The sequence below is a fragment of the Manis pentadactyla genome, chromosome 17, assembly GCF_030020395.1.
Source record: "Manis pentadactyla isolate mManPen7 chromosome 17, mManPen7.hap1, whole genome shotgun sequence".
Classification (NCBI taxonomy): Eukaryota; Metazoa; Chordata; class Mammalia; order Pholidota; family Manidae; genus Manis; species Manis pentadactyla.
In genome coordinates this window covers 55,249,091-55,261,273 of record NC_080035.1, presented here as the reverse complement: position 1 = coordinate 55,261,273, position 12,183 = coordinate 55,249,091, and the positions used below count along the sequence as shown (strand labels likewise).

At 39.0% G+C, this 12,183-nt stretch overlaps 1 protein-coding gene across 4 annotated transcripts in view; it reads left to right on the top strand.

The window, feature by feature from the left end:
• Positions 1 to 778, top strand: part of SLC15A1 (solute carrier family 15 member 1) — a 48,940-nt gene extending 48,162 nt beyond the window's left edge. For all 4 annotated transcript variants that reach the window (XM_036893781.2, XM_057494413.1, XM_057494412.1 and 1 more), the window contains one exon: positions 22 to 778. In XM_036893781.2, coding sequence (XP_036749676.1) covers positions 22 to 195 — 174 coding nt within the window. In that variant the 3' untranslated portion in view covers positions 196 to 778. The remainder of the gene's footprint in view (positions 1 to 21) is intronic.
• The last annotated feature ends 11,405 nt before the right edge of the window (positions 779 to 12,183 follow it).

The window sequence follows — 12,183 nt, the reverse complement described above, 5'->3', positions numbered from 1 at the left end:
GCAACTCCAATTCCTTCCAAGTGGGCCGAGTACATTCTGTTTGCGGCTTTGCTCCTGGTTGTCTGCGTAATATTTGCCATCATGGCTCAATTCTATACGTACATCAACCCGGCAGAGATTGAAGCTCAGTTTGATACCGATGAGAAGAAAAAGAAGCCAGAAATGTTGGATCCTGTTTCACAGACACAGATGTGAATGTCAAGAAGCACGTGGAGAGTGGATGGGCCCAGATCATGCCCAGCTTTCTGCCCGGTGGTGGGTGGCAGGACAGTCTGTCGGCTGCAATCTGGTGAGGAAACTTTTAAATTGTGACCCAAGAAAGCTATTTTCTAAGCAGCCAGTGGTGGACCTAAAACTCTGGAAGAAGTCCTTTTTTTTTTTTTTTTTTTAAGAGAAGTCTTATTTAATGCACACACACACTTTTTCAACACTGAGTCCTTACCCTGTGTTTAACTCCCTTCCTAACACACAAATGAAGTTATTTTGGACTAACTTAATTTTTTGAAAGGGTGGAAAAGTTCTATATTTGCATCCTAACACTCCATGAAAACAATGCTAAATGGAGGCTGGGGGCAATGTGAAAAGTGAATTTTTAGGCTTCAGAATGGTATGTAATGAGCTCCAGCTAGTCTTAACTGAGAACTTTTGTTTATTGTTTTGTTTTTCCAGTCCCTACCTCTTTTAAATTATGTGTGACTCAAAAGACCACTCAGGTAAAGGCCAGTAATGATTTCTGGAGTTTCAATTATGTGAAATAAATTCCTGTTCTTAAAAGTAAGTGTCCGTGTGTTTGGGGGTAGCATAAGAATCCTTCACGTGGCTCTTGATTATAAAAGCTGGGCTGGCTCTTTAAAATTTCATTGGAAGTTGATAAAAGAATGAGCAAAAGCAGTGCCCACCCACATACACTGAGTCCCAGGACCACAAAATACCAAGGTTGGTCACTTCCTGTTACTATTTTTCCCAGGGCTATATGTATATGTACATGTCTCTTTTATTACTAGGAGCTTTCAAGTGCATATTTATGTGCCATCTCCAAGTGTTTTTCTCACTACACATGAGCACTTTTCTACTTGCATAAAAATTCTTCCAAAGCATTGTAAACACTTCATAGCTAATTCATCCTTTAGATATTTATCATTCAACCATTCCCAGGTGTCAGACTCAGAAAGATTCTTTGGCACTCCTGAAAAAACAAGGAGCAGCTCTCAGACAAACTTGTGCGCAGCTCCGGAAGCTGGAGCCCCTCCTGGGTCAGGAAGACGTTGGGCCGCTAAGATGCTTCATGCGCCAGCTTGTCGATGCACCGTGAAGCCTGAAGGAAGGGGAGAACGCACGTCCAGCGCAAGGCGCACAGTGTGATAAGCAAATCTCGCCGAAGGCCTTCTCTACCCTCAGGATCAAGTCCTCATTCCTTTTTTTTTATTGAAATAGACTTGATATATTATATGGGAAGTATTATATGGGAAGTCACTGTTCCTTAATTGAGGCCCATGAGGCGGGGTCTTCTCTGGACACCTGTCCTTTCTCTCCACTCACTGTGATCCAGCCAACACTGACCTTCTCTTAGTTCCTCGGCGTTCTCTTCTCGTGTTGCGAACCACTCAGGCTAACGTCACTGTCCAGCTTTCCCTAAACCGAAAGCTCCCTGTGTGTCCTGTTCTCTGTTCTCTCTCCAGAGCATGGTAGGCCTCTGAGATTAAATAAACATTTGAAATCTCTGGGGCTCACAGGAGTGAGATGGAAGAGGCAGAGAACCGAACATTCAACAATGATTTGAATGAACCCAGTGAACAAACTCTGGAGTGAACGCCCGGCCACGAGGGGCCTCTGGTTTGCCCGTGATGATGTCATGATCTTCGTTGGCCTTTAAAGGATAAGAGGAGCGCAGATGGAAATGGGGGCACGTGGCTCTTCAGCGTTGAATTTTCAGAATCTCCCTCCCTCTAGCTATTACTGGGCTACTTCTTCCAAACATAATCAAGACTGATGGTGCCGACATGGCTGTTCTAGATGCCGGATATTGGACGATGGCAAATGTCATGGGGCAGGGGTGGCAGAGTGGGACACACGAGGCCAAAGCCACAACCTCTGGGCTTCTGCCCTTTCCTTGGCCCCCATTTTATTGTGCTTTGCACCTTTCTGACTTCCAGGCTGATTATAACCAAAATAGTACAATGACTTGAACACTGTCTGACTGTTAAAGTACAACTCAACACAGGTTGGGGAGAGCACCTGGAACAGAAATGCTTCCATTGGAAATAGCAGGACTGCATCACTTACAGTTTCCCCCCATTATCCAAAAGGAGAGAATTCTGATGAAATGCTTTTGTGTGTGTGGTTTTTTAATTTGAAATATCGTTGATATACAATCTTATATTGGTTTCAAATATACAAAACAGTAGTTCAGTGGTTACCCATATTATTAAATCCTCACCCCATGGTAACCACCAGTCACTTCTGAGTGTCTGTGATTCTACTGATGTTTTGTTCATTGTGGTTTGCTTTGTTTTTATATTCCACAAATAAGTGAAATCATATAGTATTGTTGCAGATGGCAGGATTTCCTTTGTTTAATGGCTGAATAATATTCCATCATGTATATGAACCACATCTGCTTTGTCCATTCATCTCATGATGGACACTTAGGTAGCTTCCATATCTTGGTAAATCAGGGATTTTATTTTCTTGGGGTAAATTCCTAGAAGTAGAATGACTGGGTCCAATGGTATTTCTATTTTTACTTATTTGAGGAACCTCCATACTGCTTCCCACAGCAGTTGCACCAATTTACATTCCCACTAACAGTGTAGGATGCTTCCCTTTTCTCCACACCCTCACCAACACTTGTTATTTCTTGTATTTTGGATAATGGACATTCTAACTGGTGTGAGGTGATCTCTCATTTTGGTTTTGATTTGCATTTCCCTAATGACTAGTGATGTGGAGTATCTTTTCATGTGCCTGTTGGCCATCTAGGGCCATCTGTATTTCTTCTTTGGAGAAATATCTGTTCGGGTCCTCCACCCATTTTTTAACCAGGTTGTTTGGGGGTTTTTTGGTGTTAAGGCATGTGAGTTCTTTATATGTTTTAGATGTTAACCCATTATCACATTAATCATTCATGAATATATTTTCCCATTCTGTATGTTGCCTTTTTCTTCTGCTGATGGTGTCCTTTGCTGTACAGAAGATTTTTAGTTTGATGCAGTCCCACTCGTTCATTTCTTATTTTGTTTCCCTTGGCCGAGGAGTTGTGTCCAAGAAAAAATTGCTCATACTTATGTTCAAGAGATTTTTGCCTAAGTTTTCTTCTTAGAGTTTTACTGTTCCATGTCTTACATTCAGGTCTTTGTTCCATTTCAAGCTTAGTTTCATGTATAGAGTTACACAGTAATCTTGTTTCATTATCTTACACGTAGCCGTCCAGTTTTTCCAACACCACTTATTGAAGAGGCTTTCTTTTCCCCATTGTATATTCATGGGTTTTTAAAATCATATATTAATTGACCATATATTCATGGGTTTATATCTGGGCTCTCTATTCTATTCCATTGATCTATGGGTCTGTTCTTGTGCAAGTACAATACTATTTTGGTTACTGTGGCTTTGTAGTATAGCTTGAAGTCATGCAGCACAATCCCCCCAGTTTTGCTCTTCTTTCTCAGATTGGCTTTGGCTCTTCAGGGTCTTTTGTGGTTCCATATGAATTTTGGAAGTATTGGCTCTAGTTTGTTGAAGAATGCTATCAGTATTTAAAAAGGGATTGCATTGAATCTGTAGATTGCTTTAGGCAGGATGGCCATTTTGACAATATTAATTCTTCTTATCCATGAGCACAGGATGTATTTCCATTTATTGGTGTCTTCTTTAATTTCTCTCATGAGTGCCATAGGTTTCAGAGTATAAGTCTTTCACCTCCTTGGTTAGGTTTATTCCTAGGTATTTTATTCTTTTTGATGCAATTGTAAATTATATTATTTTCCTGATTTCTCTTTCTGCTAGTTCATTGTTAGTATATAGGAATGCAACAAATTTCTGTGTATTATTTTTGTATCCTTCAACAAAGGATATTGTTGAATCCAGTTATTAGTTCTAATAGATTTTGGTGGAGTCCTTAGGGTTTTCCTTTTTTTTAATTGAAGTATCGTTAATATAGAATCTTACGTTGGTTTCATATGTACATCACAATGGTTCAGCAGTCCCCTTGATCAACTTATATTGTGATTGCAAACTATTGTGCCCTTTTGTCACCCTCCCCCCACCACCCACACCAGCCCCTTCCCCTTGGTAACCACTAGTCACTTCTCAGTGTCCAGGAGTCTAATGCTGTTTTGTTCCTTCTGTTTTGGTTTGTTTTTATATTCCACAATTAAGTAAAATCATATGGTATTTGTTTTTCTTCACTTGGCTTATTTCATTTAGCATAATACCCTCTGGATCCATCCATGTTGTTGCAAATGGCAGGATTTCTTTTATTTTTATGGCTGAATAATATTCTATCATGTATATGTACCACATCTTATTTATTCATTCATCTATTGATGGACACTTAGGTTGCTTCCATGTCTTGGCTATTGCAAGTAGTGTGGCGATAAACATAGGGGTGCATATATCTTTTCAAATTAGGGATTTTGTTTCCTTCAAGTAAATTCCTAGGGGTGGAATTACTGGGTCAAATGGTATTTCTATTTTTAGTTTTTGAGGAAACTCCATACTGCTTTCCACAGCAGTTGCACCATTTTGCATTCCTACCAACAGTGTAGGAGGGTTCCTATTTCTCTGCATCCTTGCCACCATTTGTTGTTTATTATCTTTTGGATAGCGGCCATTCTAACTGGTGTGAGATGATATCTCGTTGTGTTTTTAATTTGCATTTCCCTGATGATCAGTGATATGAAGCATCTTTTTTTTTTTTTTGAGAGGGTATCTCTCATATTTATTGATCAAATGGTTGTTAACAACAATAAAATTCTGTATAGGGGACTCAATGCACAATCATTAATCAACCCCAAGCCTAATTCTCAACAGTCTCCAATCTTCTGAAGCATAACGAACAAGTTCTTACATAGTGAACAAGTTCTTACATAGTGAATAAGTTCTTACATGGTGAACAGTGCAAGGGCAGTCATATCACAGAAATTTTCGGTTTTGATCACACATCATAAACTATAAACAATTAAGTCAGATATGATTATTCATTTGAGTTTTATACTTGATTTATATGTGGATCCCACATTTATCCCATATTTTTTTTATTTTTATTTTTTTAATAAAATGCTGAAGTGGTAGGTAGATGCAAGATAAAGGTAGAAAACATAATTTAGTGCTGTAAGAGGGCAAATGTAGATGATCAGATCTGTGCCTATAGCCTAAGTATTAATTCAAGCTAGACAAGGGCAACAAAACATCCACAGATGCAGAAGATTTCTCTCAAAACAGAGGGGGTGAGGTTCTAAGCCTCACCTCTGTTGATCCCCAATTTCTCACTGATGGCCCCCCTGCGACTGTGCCTGTCTTAGGTTGTTCCTCCCTTGAGGAATCTTACCCGTCTCTGGCTAACCAGCCATCGTGAAGCATCTTTTCATGTGCCTTTTGGCCATTTGTATTTCTTCTTTGGAGAAGTGTCTGTTCAGGTTCTCCACCCATTTTTTAATCGGGTTATTTATTTTTTTGGGTGTGGAGGCATATGAGTTCTTTATATATTTTGGTTGTTAACCCCTTATCAGATGAGTCATTTAGAAATATATTTTCCCATACTGTAGGATGCCTTTCTGTTCTAATGATTGTGTCCTTTGCTGTACAGACCCTCTTTAGTTTGATATAGTCCCACTTGTTCATTTTTTATTTTGTTTTCCTTGCCCAAGGAGTTGTGTCCAAGAAAAAAAATTGCTCAGACTTATGTTCAAGATATTTTTGTCCGAGTTTCCTTCTAAGAGTTTTATGGTTTCATGTCTTACATTCAGGTCTTTGATCCATTTTGAGCTTACTTTTGTGTATGGAATTAGATAATAATCCAGTTTCCTTCTCTTACATGTAGCTGTCCAGTTTTCTCAACACTGGTTATTGAAGAGACTGTCTTTTCTCTGTTGTATATTCATGGCTCTTTTATCATGTATTAATTGACTGTATATGCATGGGTTTAAATCTGGGTTTTATTATTCTGTTCCATTGATCTATGGGTCTGTTCTGGTGCCAGTACCAAAGTGTTTTGATTACTGTGACTTTGTAATACAGATTGAAGTCAAGGAGCATAATTCCCCCAGCTTTGTTCTTCTTTCTCAGGATTGCTTTGGCTACTGTGGGTCTTTTGTGGTTCCATATGAATTTTAGAACTTTTTTAGTTTATTGAAGAATGCTGTTGGTATTTTGATAGGGATTGTATTGAATCTCTAAGTTGCTTTGGGCAGAATGGCCATTTTGACAATATTAATTCTCCCTATTCATGAGATTGGGATAGATTTCCATTTATTGATGTCTTTAATTTTTCTCATGAATGTCTTATAGTTTTCAGAGTATGGGTCTTTCACCTCCTTGGTTAGTTTTATTCCTATGTATTTTATTCTTTTTGATGCAATTGTAAATAGAATTATTTTCCTGACTTCTCTTTCTGCTAGTTCATTGTCAGAATATAGGAATACAACAGATTTCTATGTATTACTATTGTATCCTGCACCTTTAATGAATTCAGTTATTCCAGTAGTTTTTTGGTGGATTCTTTAGGGTTTCTCTGTATGATATCATGTCATCTATAAATAGTGACAGTTTCACTTCTTCCTTACTAATTTAAATGCCTTTTACCTCTTTGTGTTGTCTGATTGCCATGGTTAGGACCTCCAGTACTGCATTGAATAAAAGTGCTGAGAGTGGACATCCTTGTCTTATTTCTGATCTTGAAAGGATTTTAGCTTTTCACCACTAAGTATGATGTTAGCTGTGGGTTTGTTGTATATGGCCTTTACTTTGTTGAGGTACATACCCTCTATACCCATTTTGTTGAGAGTTTTTATCAGGAGTGAATGTTGAATTTTGTCAAATGCTTTTTCAGCATCTATTGAGATGAGCGTGTGGTTTTTATCCTTCTTTGCGTTAATGTGGTGTATCACGTTGATTGATTTATGAATACTGTACCATCCTTGCATCCCTGGAATAAATCCCACTTGGTCATGATGGATAAATTTTGAATTCAATTTCCTAATATTTGTTGAGGGTTTTTGCATCTATGTTCATCAGGGATATTGGTCTATAATGTGTTTTTTTTTTTGTAGTGTCTTTATCTGGTTTTGGTCTTAGAGTGATGCTGGCCTCACACAATGAGTTTGGAAGTATTCTCTCCTCTCCTACACTTGAGAACACTTTAAGAAGGATGGGTATTAGCTCCTCTTAAAATGTTGGGTAGAATTCAGCTGTGAAGCTGTCTTCTCCTGGACTTGTTTTTTTTTTTTTTTTGAGAGTTTTTTGATGACCAGTTCAATCTTCTTACTGGTAATTGGTCTGTTCAGATTTTCTGTTTCTTCCTGGATCGATCTGGGAAGGTTGTATATTTCTAGGAATTTTTCCATTTCTTCTAGGTTGTCCAAGTTATTGGCATGTCATTTTTCATAGAATTCTCTAATAATTCTTTTTTTCTGTGATATTCATTGTGACTATTCCTTTGTCAATTCTGATTTTATTTGTGTACTCTTTCTCTTGATAAGTCTGGCTAGCAGTTTGTCTTTTTATTTATTTTCTTACAGAACCAGCTCTTGGTTTCATTGATTTTTTTCTATGGTGTTATTCTGTTTCACTTATTTCTGCTCTAATATTTATTATGTCCCTCCTTCTACTAACTTTGGGTTTCATTTTTTCTTCTTTCTGTAGTTTCTTTAATTGTGAGTTTAGACATTTTATTTGGGATTGTCCTTATTTCTTGAGGTAAGCCTGTATCTCTATGTACTTCCCTCTTAGAGCCACTTTTGCAGCATCCCACAAGTTTTGGACTGATGTATATTTCCTCTCATTTATCCCCATGTATTGCTTGATTTTAACTAGTTCACTGATACATTGATTATTTAGAAGCATGTTGTTTAACCCTCATGTGTTTGTAGACTTTTTTTGTTTTCTTCATGTAACTTATTTCTAGTTTCACCATTGTGTTCTGAGAAGTTGCTTGATACAATTCAATCTTTGAATTTATTAAGGCTCTTTTCGTGGCCTGGTATATGATCTATTCTGGAGAATGTTCTGTGTACACTTAAGAAAAATGTGTATCCTGCTGCTTTTGGGTGGAATGTTCTGTAGATATCTGTTAAGTCTATCTGATCTAATGTGTTATTCAGTTTCCCTTATTTATTTTCTGTCTGATTATCTGTCTATTGGTGTGAGTGGTGTGCTAAAGTCTCCTAACAATGAAGGTGTTGCAATCTATTTCCCTCTTTAATTCTGTTGGTATTTTACATATTTAGGTGCTCCTATATTGGGTGCATAGATATTTATAATGGTTATATCCTCTTGTTGCATTAATCCCTTTATCCTTTTGTAGTGTCCTTCTTTGTCCCTTACTGCATTCTTTGTTTCATAATTTATTTTGTCTGATATAAGTACTGCTACTTCTGCTTTTTTCTCGCTATTATTTGCATGAAATATCTTTTTTCATCCCTTGACTTTTAGTCTGTGTATATCTTTGGATCTGAAATGAGTCTCTTACAGGCAGCATATAGATGGGTCTTGTTTATCTATTCTGCCACTCTGTGTCTTTTGATTGGTGCATTCAGTCCATTTACATTTAAGGTGATTATTAATAGGTATGTACTTATTGGAATTTTATTGTTTCCTTTATTAATTGTGTTTTATAGCTCCTCTCAGTTCCTTTTTCCCCCTCTTATACTCTTTTCTTGTTATTTAATCATTTTCTTCAGTGCTGTGATTAGATTTCTCCCTTTTTAATTTTTTGTGTATCTATTATAGGCTTTAAGTTTGGGTTACCATAAGGTTCAAGGATAGCTGCCTGACTATATAACAGTCTATATTAAGTTGATGACTGCTCTATTTCAAACACAATTTAAAAGTACTTATATTTTTCTTCTTCCTCCTCCACACTTTATGTTTAGATGTCATAATCTGCACTTTTTGTGTATCCCTTGCCTGATTTTGTGTATAGTTGGTTTTACTATTTTTGTTTTAATTTCATACTTGCTTGGTAATTGGTCTACTACCTTTAATGTGGTTTTGTTTTCACTGGTGAACACTATTTAGCCTTAAGAACATTTCCATCTACAGCAGTCTCTTTGACATATCTTGTAATGCTGGTTTAGTGGTTATAAATTCCTTCAGCCTTCATTAATCTGGGAAATGTTTAATCTCTCCTTCAAATTTGAATGATACTCTTGCTGGATAGAGGATTCATGGTTGAAGGTTCTTCTGTTTCAATACATTAAATATTTCATGCCACTCTCTTCTGGCCTGTAAAGAGTCTGATGATAGCCTGATAGGGTTTCCCTAAGAAGTAATATTTTTTCACTCTCTGGATGCTTTCAGTACTCTCTTCTTATACTTAACCTTTGTCATTTTAATTATTATATGTCTTGGTGTTGTATTCCTGGGGTTCCTTTTGTTAGGGGCTCTCTGAGCTTCCATGACCTGGGTGTCTATTTTCTTCCCCAGACTAGGGAAGTTTTCAGCAATTATATCTTCAAAGAGACTTTCTACTCCTTTGTATCTCTCTCCTCCTTCTGTTATCCCTACTATGTGAATATTGTTTTATTTGGATTGGTCACACAGCTCTCTTATCATTCTTTCATTCCTAGAGATCCTTCTTTCTCTCTGTTCCTCAGCTACATTGTGTCCCTGTTCTCTAATTTCCATTTCATTGATTGTCTCCTCTACTTGTAGCAATCTATTATTTATTCTCTCCATTGTATCTTTGATTTCAGTTACTGTGTTCTTTAGCTCTGAGTGACTTTTTCAACTCTTCTCTTTACTGAAATCCTCCCTGAGATCTTCAATACTTTTTCACAAATCAGTGAACATATTTATGACTTTTCCTTTGAAATCTTTATCAAGAAGTTTGGTGATCTCTGTTTCATTTAGCCCTCTTTCTAGTGTCTTATCCTGTAGTTTTGTTTGGAACATACTCCTCTGCCTCCTCATTTTGTCAGGGATTCCATGTTTCTTCCTTTGTAGTAGATGGATCTGCTCTGTCCTGTGGTACCCAGAAGCTCAAGACTCTTTTCCTCCAGGGCCTGGTTCTCCTTAGCAGTGGAGTCTCAGTTGGTATTGGTGGCAGCCGATAGTGTTGCCTGTCTGTCTGCCAGCAGTGGTCTCAGTCTGCTGAGGCTGGTGGTTTGCCTCAGCCACTCTTTGTGATCAGAGCAGTGACTTCTGCTGGGATCATTTTGGGCAGGGTGCTGTCTACCTGCCCTGAAGCAGTGGTGGGGCTGCTGGATTAACAGGGTCAGTGGGGCAGTCTCGTGGCTCTTTGGCACACACGAAGTGTGGAGAGTCACACAGTGGCAGGGCACAGGGCCGCAGCTAGCTGTTCATTGGTGAGACATGCAGGTGACCCCTGGTGGCGACAAGGTGCCCAGCACCAGGCTTGGCTACCCACAGGTATTAAGGAGAGCTTTGAGCTGGCTCCTGCAGACCCCTCTCTTATTGGGTAGAGACTAGGATGAGAAAGCTGGGAAAGCATCCCTCTGCCTGCCAGGCTGCAAAGTCTGACACTGCTGGGCCAAGTGAGCTGGTGCTCCAGCAGTGCACAGGGAAGTGCCTCAGGGCTGAGTCACCAGTGAGGGGGATGGAACATCTGGGACTCCCAAGTGCCCAACCTGTTGGGCCAAGGGAAGGCTGTGGAGGGCCCTCTCTCCTGCAGAGAGAACTCTGTCCAACCCTTGTCCCTCTGGCACCCCTCCCACTACCGGAAAATCTTTCAAACTGCCACCTCTGCTTTGAGTCTCTGTGAGACTGGTGAAGTGTGCCTGTCCTCCACAGTGGCTAGAGTCTCAGCCTCCCAGAGGGTTCCAGTTGTCCTGGTGTTCAGCCCCACTAGTCACCAGAACCCAGTGCAGTGTGGACGTGTCTTCCCAGAGCAGCACTCCAGGGCCAAGTGTGCAGAGTTCCGGAGTGCCTATCCCCTCCCTGCTTAGAGTTCCTCTTCCTCCCCACTGTGGGCTGGGGTGGGGAAGGGCTTGAGGCCCTCTCAGTCGTGGCTCCGCCACTACCCTTTTCTCTGCGGTCTTCTCGTGTTTACAGGTGTAGGTGGTCTGCAGTCTTCAGGTCATTCTCAGAGTTAATTGTATTTGCTATAGTTGCTTCCTTGAAGTTTGGCCGGGGGGAGGTGGTGGGGGGAGATTTCTGCCTTGCCTTCCCACTCCGCCATCTTTTCACACCCATGCTCCTGTGAAGTCTCTTGTAAGCTGGAAAGGCGTAAAGCAAAGAAGCAATTACCATTAATTTATATGGAAAATTTTTTAGCATTCCCAGACCTAAAGATCACTTCTCTTAGGCTTTTCTGTTACCTTAGGACACATCTTGCTCACAGACGCACAAAATAGAGATAAAGCACAGGTGCTCACAGACAGTTCAAAGCTCTGAGGCTTGATGCTGACATGCTGAGTATGGTTCCCAGGAAAGTAGCCTGGCAGAGCCACTCTCCCTGCCTGGGACACTCATTGCCTCTCTAACAGCCCACTGCAAAACCAACACTGAACATTATTTTCACTTTTCACCATTTTTCTTAAAAATAAAATCATCTTCAAATTTATTTTAGTTAACAAAAACAGGCACTAACATAGGTCTTTGTAAAAGTGAAGTAGCATAACACAAACTTTTGAAAAGCAGGGGATACCTATACCTAAATGATTTTGAGAAGTGCTTATAATGTACCTATCAGTCTTTTTCATATTCACCTATTATTTTGTTTTTATATTTCTTTATAATTTATTTTGTTTTGTAGATATTCTTCATTTCACTAAACTACTGATTTTGCAATCTATTTTAGACTTTATAAAATTACTTTATTAAATATATGCTGAAGTTTGACTTTCGGTGCCCATCTTCCATAGATTTTTTCATACATTGTGGAATTTTTTTGGCAACCTCTTTTTTTTTTTTTAATGGCAAACAGTAGTAGGTAACATTTATGGGACACTGAACACGTGCAGACAGCATGTTGAGAATGAAGTTGCAAGCATGTAATCCTGCAAC